Genomic DNA, 13,338 nt, shown 5'->3' on the forward strand with positions numbered 1-13,338 from the left:
TGGCTTCATAGATCATTTTAAAACCTGAGATCAAAAGTTTCTTAAAAAAAAATCATTTTCTAGTTCTCTAAAGAGAGTGTATTTTACTTAAATAATTTATAATATTTCATTGGTCTAGTACACATTTAGAAAGCAAGTTTATTATGATTTCAGAACAAACTTATCAATTAAAATTGCTTGGATTTCATAGGACTGTAATTTAAGATTCTATGGGGGAAAGCTTTGCTTAAATTTTAACCTTCCTTTATCCATTACAAAAAGGTGAGGGAACGTCACATATCAGTTAAAATCTTAGTATTTTGTACTGTCATCTTTTAAATTTTTTAAAATTCCTTCAATAGTTTCTTCATTTCTAAATTAAAACAGCAGCTGCAGTGTGCTGTGAGCACTGTCTCACTGCTTAATGGACAGTAGAAGGGGGAAATGATAGCCTAATGAAATACGAAATCTAGAATGGTTAAAACAGGATTTCAAGCTGAAAACACGTCTCTTTGTGAACGTATACCACTTCTTAACGCAGCTAGCCAATCAGAATAAAACATCAATAGCTTCCCTATCACACAGTCTTATGAGGCACAGTGGTATAATATTTGTATTCTTCTGTAGAAAAAAAATTGACAATTGGGCAGAGGAGTTAATTAGCGCCTTATGTGATGCAAGGGAAAAGAAGCAGGCAACTGTTGATGATATAAAAAGAAAAATTGTGCATTGTCCACTCTGACCTTTCTGAAAGGTGTTTTTTCCCCTAACAGTGAAGGGGAAAGTAATGCGGGCCAATTCAATTATTTGGTATATGGGCCCAGAAGGGGAGATGTGGAGTTGCACACTAACCATGTGCCTTTCAAAGCTTATTAGGAAAGGACATCCCACTTTACCTGTCACAAACTTTAATGAGGGTCCTCAAGTTGCCTGGCAGATTATAGAGGAGTCCACCATGGATCCAGGAGGCCCCTATGCAACCAAGCTACTAACTTCTTTCTGGCAGTGAGGACTACAAACACAAATACATAAAACACAGGAGCTGACCCTCCACACATACAGAAGAGGAACAACCCATGCATGAGAAGTGGCCTAGGTAAATGAATGTCCTGACACAAAGTGCAGGCGGTCTGTCACTGTAGTGCTGTTTAAGTATGGAATTAACATGTTGCAGGGAGAAGAAATCCATTCTGCCTCTGTGGATGAGATTTGGGTACCAATGAAAGAGAACACTGTCACACCAGAGAGGTCATTTGCTTGTTTGAAGGGCTCCACATTCTCTCCGATGTGCATAGGTATGAGCACTGAGCCATCATCTCTTCTTGTTCTGTAGTAGTACAATGCCCTGTGCTTTGTTATAAGCAGCTTCCTGTCTCCGACACTTTCCCAAAATTTCAACAAAATTGCACAGGGTAAAGAGGCAAAACATGGAAGAAAACTATGTAAAGAGAGTTAAGCGCACAAGTGTAGTGCACAAGAGAAGCATTTCAAATGGCTAGTGTGCCTTTATTCTGGTGAAGAAGAGTCGTCTTCATCCTCATCCTCGTCATTGAAGGAACAGGGGGTTTCACCACGTGACTCTGAGTAGTGTGATGTTGCACTGCTGGACTGTTGGCTGCTGGGAGCCAGCAGCTGGCCTGTTGCTAAGGCCACTTCAGAATCTAGACACAACCCTGGATTTCCACTATTAAAGAAGCAAAAAAATCTGCTTGAGAGAACTGCCTATTTAACAACTTGATACTTAAAACTGCATTCCACTAAGCTGTACTGTTGCAGGTTTGGTTAACACATGCAGGTATGCATCTCAACATTAGAATCAATCTCTGTGTTGCATGTGTGATTAAGACATTATGCATTTCTTTAGTTTCTACAGACAGAACTTTCAAACAGAATACTAGTATGCTAAACCTAATCCTATGTTATGCCATTGTTATTCTTGTTGCCAGCAGGCCTTGCTGCAATCTGAAGTCTACAGCATATAAAGGGCCTCATATGAACATAGGCTACCTCCTCCCAAATCTTGGCATAATACTCTTCTCACCAGATGCATACTCAGTGTTGCATTAATGATCCTTCCCACTCCTTCACGTTTGTTTACCATGCAGCCTGATAAAAAGTTTAGAAAATTAGAAAGCTTGTGCATTGTTTTGTGATATTTTGATTGGTCTAATAAAAGATATCAATTCATGAGTAAATCAGCCAAGGAGAAAGAAGTGATGTTCATGCGTATGTGAGCAAATCCTTCATTAATATAGGATCTGTAGCTTTAAATAAGTAATTTCAATTTTTCCAGTCATCCCAATCAAGAACCCTGCTTAATCTTAAACCCATAAACACATTAATCTTAAACCCCAATCACAGTTCAGCGATTAATTCAGAAATGTATATAGCAAAAGGTGATCAACAGAGATGTAACAAAAATCAGGGTGTCTTGACTTGAAGAGGATCAACTCAGTATCTGCTTCGGAGAATTTAACAAGAAATACAGTGGTACCTCGGGTAAAGAACTTAAATCGTTCTGGAGGTCCGTTCTTAACCTGAAACTGTTCTTATCCTGAAGCACCACTTTAGCTAATGGGACCTCCCACTGCCACTGCACCGCCACAGCACGATTTCTGTTCTTATCCTGAAGCAAAATTCTTAACCTGAAGCGTCTGTAACCTGAGGTACCACTGTAAAGGCTCAGGGCTCGCTTTTCCCAGAAGGCAATTGTAGTTTCTTAATAACATAAAAACAAGCCATCCATTCAACATTTACTTACCTTGACTTAAAAAGAGCAGTATCCTCAGCTGTGGCCAAAGCAGAAACTGCTTGAGCTGAATTTAAAACTAGTCCCTGGTTCAAGCAGTAAATTCCTGTAGACATATCTAATAGAAAGCATTTAGTCACATAACATGTATGTGGAGTAAACATGCAACAACAATACCTTTCCTGTACAGAAACATACTTTTTTATTCTCTTGAGGCATGCCCATGCACCAAGCTACATGTCTGGAATCCTGAAATTTTCACCTTTTAATCTATTCTGCAGTCATTGAACTGATTAGATCCCTTTCTCATGTTGTGTGAGAGAGCTTAAGGACTTGCAATGGGAGCAGAGGCATACATGTCTATTTTCTGTAGAGTACTTGGTAAGCTACCAGTATGATACACATATATGCATACAAGGGCAACATGTATAAAAACGTCTCAGAAAACAGTATTTGAGAGGGTAAAGTAAGTAATTAGCTATATGTTATATAAAAAGCTAGTTGTTATCTTGTGGTCTATTTCTAGTAAGAATTGGCACCAGCTTCTCTCTGTTATGGCCAAGTAGGAATGCCTTGCAAACAGGAGTTTGATGATCTGAGTTTATTTCACACTTTCTCTTTTTTCTCTGTTTCTCATGTTGTCATATTAGTGGTGTGTCCCAGATGCTAGGCAATTTTTTTTTTGGGGGGGGGGATATCTTTAAGCCTATCAAAAATATATGCCAGTTAGCTTTCTACATTGATAGTTCTTGCTACTCAGTGCATGCTAAAAACAAACTTCAACCTGGAAAGGCTGAATTATCCAGAGCATTTTAGAGAACAAAAATGTTGACTGATCAACTTAAAAATGCAACAAGCTGGGTGACTATTTGAGTTAATGCCCCCCTAATTATCTAAGAAAAATACCTTTAAATGTAAAATGACATCATAGATCTAGTGTAGCAAATTATCTGGAGTGTCTTTGAAGTGCCAGGACAATGGACTATTTGCATGGGTCTAGTGTACTTTGGCTGTTCCAACAAGAGGGCAAGTTAATCTTTCAGGTACACTGGTAAAATGGTACCAGTGGTAAATTTGAGCTCGCATTATTTTTAGCTCAGGAAATTTTAAAGCATAAGACAAGGCCCTCTATACACATACACTCAGACAGATGGAACTAAGAGATTATCTTAGCTTGTTAACTCATTAACCCTTTCTAGATAGTACACCGAAGATAGGAGAAATACAATAGAGGCAAGTAACTATTATGGTGCTGGAGGAGACTCTTGAGAGTCCCATGGACTGCAAAAAGATCAAACTTATCCTTCCTTAAAGAAATCAGCCCTGAGTGCTCACTGGAAGGGCAGATCCTGAAGTTGAGGCTCCAGTACTTTGGCCACCTCATGAGAAGAGAAGACTCCCTGGAAAAGACCCTGATGTTGGGAAAGATGGAGGGCAAAAGAAGAAGGGGATGACAGAGGATGAGATGGTTGGACAGTGTTCTCGAAGCGACTGGCATGAGTTTGGCCAAACTGTGGGAGGCAGTGGAGGATAGGGGTGCCTGGTGTGCTCTGGTCCATGGGGTCACGAAGAGTCGGACACGACTGAACAACAACAAACTATCCAACATTCAACATCTCAATGGTTTATTCAGCATCCATGAGGAAATATAAATGCTCAATTGAAGTATTTATCCCTTGAATATAGAGATTCCATATAATGAAATCACTGCAATATTACTGCTCTACTTACGAGATTTTGGTATAAGCAAACACTACAACATCCAATTTTCCCATGTTCAATTTGGTGTTTAGTTTAAACAATACAATAGCTCATTGACTGTCAGAATAAAGGTATCATTTGGGATACTGGAAATCCTGTTTAGGTGTGATCAAAGCTGGAAGTGTTGCAAGAATTTCAAGGTCTTTCATATATATATTATAATTGTTATTAATTTACCAAACAAATAAGGCCACATGTCTGAAAACAGCCCAGAAAGACAGGCCTCACTCCATTTTGACTCCTAGCTGGCCAAGTGTTCTCATCTGCAGGGAGGTGAAAAGTCTCTGCCTGAGGGCCAGATGATGGGCCATTTCCCGCACAAAGGACAGCCATTAGCCCTACCGGCCAGGGCAGGAAACCTTTTTTTTGTTTTGCAGAAATGTGTGTCTGGGAGGGGTCAAGGAGAGATGGCACAGGTGTGGATAATTCCCAAGTTACCTCCTCTGACCCTCCCATTTTGTGATGTAGCTCTGATGTATCTGGGGGAATGGTGGTCTTGGGTTACACCTCTTCTGCGATTGGATTATGTTTCTGGGGGTGGGCTAGACTCCAGGAGGGATTTCGAAATGTCTTTATAAGAGCATGGCTGCATTGTTCTGGGTCTTTTCCCCTGAGAAATACCATTGTTGCAACAGCTTCAATAAAGATTAAGCTTACTAGCTGCTTTGCTTCTCAATCTTCTCTGGTTGGCCTCTGTTTTTTACTCCTACCAATGGAGAACCTGCAAAGGACTTTGCAAGGGCTCTTGTGTACCCCATAAGGGAATAAGGGCAGATTTTTCTTATTACAGAAGCTTGCTTCTCTATGTTCAAAGATGCAAGACCTAGAGGCTCAGAACATCATCAAGAACAGGATATTATTACTAAATATATTTTAAAGAGGAATGCACACAACACCATTTTTTGTTATTAATGAGCCATAAGAATATGAACACAAATGCTTATTTTAAACATTTTACTACTTTGCAGTCCTTGAAAGAAAGAACAGATTATGTTTAACAAAACTAGTAGAGGCTGTTCAGAAAGCAGTAAGAATCTCACTGCGATCCTTTGCCTGAAAATTTCTACAACGCACATTTAAATCAGCTACTTTGTTTGTATAGGCTTCTGATTTCTGCAACTATGCAGATTAGACAGATCTAGCCACAACTTTACATTGCATAATTATGTTATGATTAAGAGAACAGATAGGAATCCTTTGAAATAGCAGTTTGCATAGAGAATGATAAAAAGCAATCCCCATATTGTTCCTGGTTCATAAGGACAATCTGAAGGCCTAAGAAATATTGAAACTATCATTGAATACAAAGACAAAACAGAAGGTTTGCCATTTGCAGCTTTAAAATATGTTTTGTGTTACTCCAAAAAATTATGCATATGTTAGTGTAAAAAAGGTGATTATACTCACTAAACAAGGAAAATTGCTTTGGGGACACAATGGGTTGGGATTCACCTAGCCAATCTCATCAGTGGAAGCCACTTGCACAATGGGGTTTTCTGCCACTCTCCTCCCCACAGGCTGCAAAATTCAGCTTAGGGGGATTTCGAGGAAAACCCCAGAACAGCATGCAGGGGGAGGAGAGCAGCTTCCAAGAACAGCTCACATATACTCACATTTCCCCCTCTGTGCTCTACAGTCCTCCTTTCAAAGAAGGAAAGCCTGTCACTTTCAGGGTGATGAGCACCAGACACCTTTTTGGCAGCAACCTATTTGGTGACCACAATAATATTCCTTATTTGGTGTGCCTGCTGACCCTTAGCAAAAGAAATAGTCTGGGGCAGTGAAAACTGTAGTTCAGCAATATCTTGAGGGCACCAGACTGGAGAAGGCTGGTTTAAAGTATAACATAATCTGCTCTACCTATGTCACAAATTGTTTAAAGTAGTTCTTTAGCTTATCTCTTTTGTGATAGTTTGTAGCAAGCCACTTCAAATATCATTCCACTAAGAGATTCTGTAGCCAGAATCAGCCCCTTGATTGTCAATATACATTTGCTAGATACCTTTACTGAAACTGTGCAGCATACTTTTTCACTTTAAAAATATGTAGACACTCCCTTAGTTTTAAATAGCAGGGTGACAGCAGGGATTATTAATGGCACTACTTTGAATAGTACACCATTCAAGCACTTTGGTTTATTTACAAATTCTGGAATCTCTAGTTGCAGATGACTACTTTTAAACCTGTGATTTAGTTTGTACAATACTGCCAACTTTCATAAATTACTCAGTACTGCCATCCTCATGCAGTCTGACATCATTAGAAATTCTTCAGTATGGTGAGGATTTGCATTTAATCAGCAACATGCAAAAACCACAGCCTTACCTGTGACATAGCTTTCTAAAGCTTTAGGCACTAGTGATTTAGCAGCTCTTAGGTCTGCCGATGAGCATTTGCCTGTCTCTAGGCCAAGTGACATTCCCATTCGCTTTAATACTTCAGTGTCATCATGGATCTCAAAAGTGCTATCAAAATTAAAAAGGTATTCAAATCTGTAAGAGGGGGAAAAATGAGTGAGATTTCCTAGTACAGCTTAGATGCATTTTCTAAATTATATGTTAGTAAGTGCCCAAATACAATTACACTTGCAGGATTACTTCATGAGTCAAAGCTATATTTAAGACATAACTAGGTACAGAAAGTGCTTCTGATTGCATTTGGTCAACTGCCATCTCAGCAGGGTACAAATTATTATATTTCCCCAATTAAAAACACTTTTTCCATGCGAGGCAATAGGAGTCCACAAACTTTTCTCCCTCATTAAACAGATTCAAAGTTGAGGGGAAATCTTGCTTAAGCCAAAATCTTTTCTTGTACTACACCAAATGGATTTTAAAGGTCATCTACAGACTCCTCTGGGATGCGGGTGGTGCGGTGGTCTAAACCACAGAGCCTAGGGCTTGCCGATCAGAAGGTCGGCAGTTCGAATCCCCACAACGGGGTGAGCTCCCATTGCTTGGTCCCTGCTCCTGCCAACCTAGCAGTTCGAAAGCACGCCCCAAAGTGCAAGCGGGAAGGTAAACGGTGTTTCCGTGCGCTGCTCTGGTTCGCCAGAAGTGGCTTAGTCATGCTGGCCACATGACCCGGAAGCTGTACGCCGGCTCCCTCGGCCAATAAAGCGAGATGAGCGCCGCAACCCCAGAGTCGTCCGCGACTGGACCTAATGGTCAGGGGTCCCTTTACCCTTTACAGACTCCTCACTCAAATTCAGTGTCCCCCTTCCTGCCCACCAAATGCATTTTAAGTTTATTTCATCCCTAATTAGGTCCTTTAGCCTTATAAAATTGGTAAAAATAACTTATAGGACAGCTTATAATTGATACTAGAGAAGCTGTTCCAGAAACAATATATTTTGTTGTTAGCCAGGTTTATTAGAAAAGTTTTTATAATACAAATTTGAATATAAAACCAGGCTTCAACAATTCTGCTTACCACAGTAAGTGTGGTAGTGCCTTCTAGCCAGCATGACCAACAGCCAAAAACAAGTGAAAGGGGGAAATGTACTATTTTTAAAAAATTAAAAAACTTTATTTCAAAAATAATCACAAAATACCAATATACTGACAACATCATCTTAGCAGGTCAAATCCTATACAATGTCAAATGTGTTTCAACATAGAGGTCTTCCTCATCAGGTGGACAGAACATAAAAAACTCAACATGAATTGGGAGATAAATGAGTAAAATCTGGTGGCAAATTGATTTTTTAAATTTTTTTAGAAAAAAGGTTTCTTAGGCTTACTACAAAGCACTCAACACTACAGCATGTAGTTTCATATCACACTCACTTGTCAGGAGAAATGCTGCAATCTATGACGGTGCTTTTGCTTGTGTTTATTACTAGAAAAGGCAGTTGTATTGTAGAATTCAAAGCTGGAGCACCCTGAGTCTGTTGTTCGTTTTGTTGATTTCTTTGTACCAAATTTTTGAAAGCAATTTGCTGTAGAAGGAAGTGAAAATTATCAAATTTTAAAACACATAACAAAACCTGTCCTAGATAATTGTCAGAAAATGAGAATTGTTTTAGTATTAGGTGAAGCATTGAGAAGCTTAAATTTTAGTATTATTGCAGATTTTGATAAAAAAGTAGGCTAAATCAGAAAATGTCACTGATTTTCTGTGATGCTAGACAGGGAATGACTTCTGTATTCATACTGGTTTGTCACAGATTCCTTTGAACACTTATTTGCTGTATTAGGAGACCTACTGTGAGTAAAAGTTAGCTGAACACCTCCAATGGATTTAAGTGATATCATACATTTGAAAAATATACCTGAAGTATAAGTTCTTGCAGCTGAGCTCTCTTCTGTTTTATACGTTCTATACGTCGCTGTTTCTCTATCTTAAATATGAATATGAAAAGAAAGATACAAAACAGTAGATAAATACACAGAAGTGTCTTTTCCTCTGGGCCAAGGTGAAACTGCTTTGTGACTGTTTTAGGGAACTTGAATTGCAGCATATAGGACATATATTGCAAAAGTGTCAGACGCACTTCAGATGCCACCAGAACCTTTCATGTAACGAAGTCAGCAAAATTTAAGTTAAAAATGAGACAATACTTTAACATGGGGCGGCTAACCAGCACACTGCATAGGAATTCTGATTGGGACTTAGGTATAAAAACTATTATACTGTATTTTGAAGTTATTGTTTAGTTCCCTTTTAAAGCTGCCCTAAAATTAATATTCCAGGGCAGTTTACAGTATATTTCTTAAGACTATGATTTTATTATACATCTATAAAAACAGTATGTAAAGATTAATAAACTTCTACATTTTTGGTTGGAGTGGGGCACACAGATAGCACTCGTACTCATAATTTATACAGAACCACTCTACTTAAAGTAGAATTCATGTGTCTTCATTTTATATACAGAAAATACAATGTTAGCCAATATAAATTTTCCACCCCTCACTCACCTCAAGGTTTTGACATTCTTGAGCCGAGTTTGTAGGAAGACCTATCCATTTGATTTCTTTTTTCTCCTTTGAAATAATGTTCATCGCCATCAATACATTGAGGGCATCATAAACTCTCCGCCTAATATTCTTCTGATCATAAACCTGTTTAAAATGCACTACTGTTAAATATATCATCAGCTCACTACAGGTATGAAAAACAGTATTAAATCATTTTAAAATGCATATAAAGGTTTCACTGCAGGCAGGACATTAATGTGAACACTATAACTAATATTTATGAGCCAAGCTTGTAGAAAACCAAGACATATACAATATCAAACCAGTGGTGGTTCTCCTTCCCAATCACATACATATCTCATATTCTTCCACAGGAATGTGCAAAAAGACATATATAAAGTAATGTGAATATTTTCTCTTTAAGTATTTACATGCTCAGAAGTAACTGCATAATTGACAAAGTATACAAAATTTGTGTATTTCTCCCTACAACTATGTAGGGAAAATATGCAAAAAGTTGCCTTGATTATATCCAAAGCTTGAACAGGGGTCAGGAGAGGTCCGATTTATTACCCTAATTAGCTGTACGAACAACATTTGCAAGTTTGATTACAGAATGATTAGAGTACTGAATCTTTGAAAATGCCACGTTATAAGCATGTATTTTTTATTAAAAACATAAGGCAACATTTGAACGGACTGAAAGGGCTGTTTTAATCTATAGATTGCTATAGATATGTTTTAATCTATAGATTGCTAGACTAAACCATGAAAAATTGAGAAAGCTAACACATGTCAACTGATACTGAATATTAAACAGTTTAAATACATCCAAGCTCTGTGACTGCTGCATTCTTCCCCTTTCTATATCTGCCTCTTGCTCATACTTTTCTAATTTGGGCTCAGAGGAAGCAGTGCTGGCAGCAGAAGGTTCCAAAGGGTGGCGGCATCTCCCACCGCCTCACTGCCACCTGCATCATCACTCCCCGTACAATCATGTCTCCCCCCCCCCCCGCTCACAGGTGTTGCAGAGCTGCAGCCACTCTGCTCCTTGAACCTGGCAGGGCAATAAAGGACGGCAAGGGGAGCGCTCCTCTACTCGCCCTTGGACCACGAGATTTCACAATCGCAATTTCCCAATGGTAAGATTTCACAATAGCAGCCTGCAAAAAAAGGTTTTAGAGTGCTGAAAGTGATCTACCCATTTCAGTCCTTCATTGAAGGTGCTGCCCACTACTGCATCTCAGCAAAAACATCACTCTTATAGCAAACTGAAGCAGCTAAGTGCCTCTAAGTTTAAAGCTAAAATAGGACTGCTCCAAAATAAGGGAATGGTTTCCATCTACTTTGAAGAGTCACAAGATCTGCAAAAGTATACAAGTTTGTAAATTCATGGCTTATAGAATGTTGACAGCAATTGAGCCAGAGAGAGACAGACAAACAGACAGACAGCTTTAAAGGAAACTGAAGCCGGACAGACTGTACAAGTTTATTACGTCAATCTATGACTGAAAATAGCTGAGGCACAGATTGGCAAGTGTTTCAGCAAAAGGAGGGTAGGGAAGAAAATTGAGGGTGGGGTGGAAAGAGCACTGGTCTCCTCAAGCCCTTAATAGTTTACACATAATATTTTAATTATAGAGGAACATGTTGGTTGCAAAATATTAGATGTGTATGAAAGTTACTTTCTACTTACTGAATCTGTAGCTAAGTGGCCATTAGAGTTTGTAAAATCCGATACCAGCTCATCTGCAACTTCATTATAAGATGTTGTGCCTTTACGCTGGACCTTTTCACATACTTTCATTGAAAAATGTCTCAAACCCTTTCCATTTTTATCTCCTTTTCTGCTTCTTTTACTGTGATGAAGAAAAATTCAAATCTTAAGTTGGACAACAAAGACCAATCACAGATTTTTCATGCTAAGCACTGTCTGTTTACTGGAAGGTGCAGTATCTGGAAAAAAAATGTTTATTTGGGAGAATATGATAAATAATTTATAATGCTAGAATACACCATGCAATTTGAATTTCAGTCTCTTTCTTGCAAGATACTGCTTTGTGCTTACGTTATGAATGTGTTCTTTGCAAAGATTATACAGTACATTAAACCATCTAGCTAGTTTACTAGAATTTTGGAAGTGCAGAAGAACCTACTGTGAATTGTAATCATTTTAAAACCAAAAAACAATTAGCAAATCAAATAATTTGCTCCAATGCATTTCAAGCTCATAATGTTTTTCTTATGGGGATATGATTCTATGTTTTTTGGAAATTCTAAAATGGTATACTTGCTTACAACTCACATATAATAGAATCAAATGGTATATTTGCCATTTTTTTACTTGCAGTGGCAAAGAAAACCTTGTGGGGTCAGATCAAAAGTACATTTAGTTCAGTACTTTGCTCCCCCTAGTAACTAACTAGACTGTGAAGCCCACAGGCAGGGCATGAAGTCATTAGCCTACCACTACTGTCCAACCCCTCAGCAGCCAGTATTCAGAGCAATACTACCCCTGCATATGAAGTTTCCATATAGTCACATAAACTCAGGCAGAGGTTTGGTAGACTTGCTGGTAGAGATGGTGGGAACCAAACCTGGGGCCTTTTGACATGAAAAGTGTATGCTCTACTACGACTCTAACATACTTTTTTTACCGTCACTAGCTTCACTTTCACTTTCTATATACAAGTAGTAAAATTCAGTTGCTATAAAATCTTACAAGTGTAGCTCTGTAGTAATTGATAAAGAGCTGAAGTAAGTTTACCAGAATTGTGCATGCAGAAAATCACATGGCGATTTAACTAGATTTTTCTCACCAGAAGTCAATGATAGATCTTATCACCTCCACAAAACTGCATTTCCAAATATTTTGCAAGTTATATAAACAACCGGACAGTTATTAGTTCGAGCCAAACAATCTGTTGGAATAGGTGTGCAAGTACAACAAAGGACAATATTATTTGTTCTATTACAGTAAACTGAACTATTTCAGGGAGATAGAAAGACAACAATTAAAAATGAAATCTTGCTAACAAGTTCAAAGGTCAGCATATTTTATTTAGAGTCAGGATGCAGCAGTGATACAAACCTTTCTGAAAAATCTGATTCCATAAAGTCTCGAGTTCGTTTTCTATCCCTGTAAACATTAAAAAACAGCACATATCAATATGGATTTTAGGCTGTACTAATGTTTCACAGCACAAGTTATACCTATTCTAAATATTTTAAGTACTTGCTTTATTCATTTTTAAAGCTAGTCAAATGTATTGAGCATTACTTGTAATAGTTGTAATTGCCCCTAGGGGAATGCAACTTGATTAAACTTAAATCCAATTAAAACATAAATAAATTGGAATTTATTTGTACACTGATTGTTGCAAATTTTTCAACGTACACCACTAAGTGATTCCTTGGTTAAACAGTTATTTTGTTTATAAGAATTTATAGAAATAAAACCAATGGGTGAGATTCAGTTGTACGAGTTTTGCTGGGATGAGAAATGTTGTTTTTGTTTAGCTTCATTCCCTAATCACCCTCCTGAGTTCTAGCTGAGGAACCTGAAACCTTGCTGGGGAATGGGGGCTGATCAACAGGCCTTCCTGGACATACTAAATAAGCATCTTATTAGAAAAATGGGCAATAACTTCTCCGTAGGGAAGAAGGCCAATGGAACAGAAAATTTGATAGTCCCAATAGTTCTTAAGAAAGGAACCCTGGTAGAAGAACTGGATGATACAACAGCTGGAGAATTATTTCTGCTGCCTTCTGTGGTGCTGGTGCCTGGAGTAGCTCTAGAACTGCTCTTGCCCTTTTCTGACTTTTGCAGAACTCTTGTAGGGACCTGGTCAGGAACAAACTGGCCACATCAGTTCTCAATTAAACTGGTCATAAGAGTCTCTGCCCTAGTTCTCTCTTAAAGCAGAT

At 38.4% G+C, this 13,338-nt stretch overlaps 1 protein-coding gene across 4 annotated transcripts in view; it reads right to left on the reverse strand.

Moving 5' to 3' along the window:
- Positions 1–1,463: 1,463 nt before the first annotated feature.
- TFDP2 (transcription factor Dp-2) overlaps positions 1,464–13,338 on the reverse strand; it is a 31,583-nt gene continuing 19,708 nt past the window's right edge. For all 4 annotated transcript variants that reach the window (XM_033150369.1, XM_033150372.1, XM_033150371.1 and 1 more), the window contains 8 exons: positions 12,503–12,550; positions 11,108–11,270; positions 9,412–9,555; positions 8,763–8,831; positions 8,278–8,429; positions 6,815–6,981; positions 2,741–2,846; positions 1,464–1,663 (listed from right to left, as the gene is read on the reverse strand). In XM_033150369.1, the coding sequence (XP_033006260.1) occupies positions 1,486–1,663; positions 2,741–2,846; positions 6,815–6,981; positions 8,278–8,429; positions 8,763–8,831; positions 9,412–9,555; positions 11,108–11,270; positions 12,503–12,550 (1,027 nt within the window). In that variant the 3' untranslated portion in view covers positions 1,464–1,485. The remainder of the gene's footprint in view (positions 1,664–2,740; positions 2,847–6,814; positions 6,982–8,277; positions 8,430–8,762; positions 8,832–9,411; positions 9,556–11,107; positions 11,271–12,502; positions 12,551–13,338) is intronic.

The sequence above is a fragment of the Lacerta agilis genome, chromosome 5, assembly GCF_009819535.1.
Source record: "Lacerta agilis isolate rLacAgi1 chromosome 5, rLacAgi1.pri, whole genome shotgun sequence".
In the NCBI taxonomy this organism is placed as follows: Eukaryota; Metazoa; Chordata; class Lepidosauria; order Squamata; family Lacertidae; genus Lacerta; species Lacerta agilis.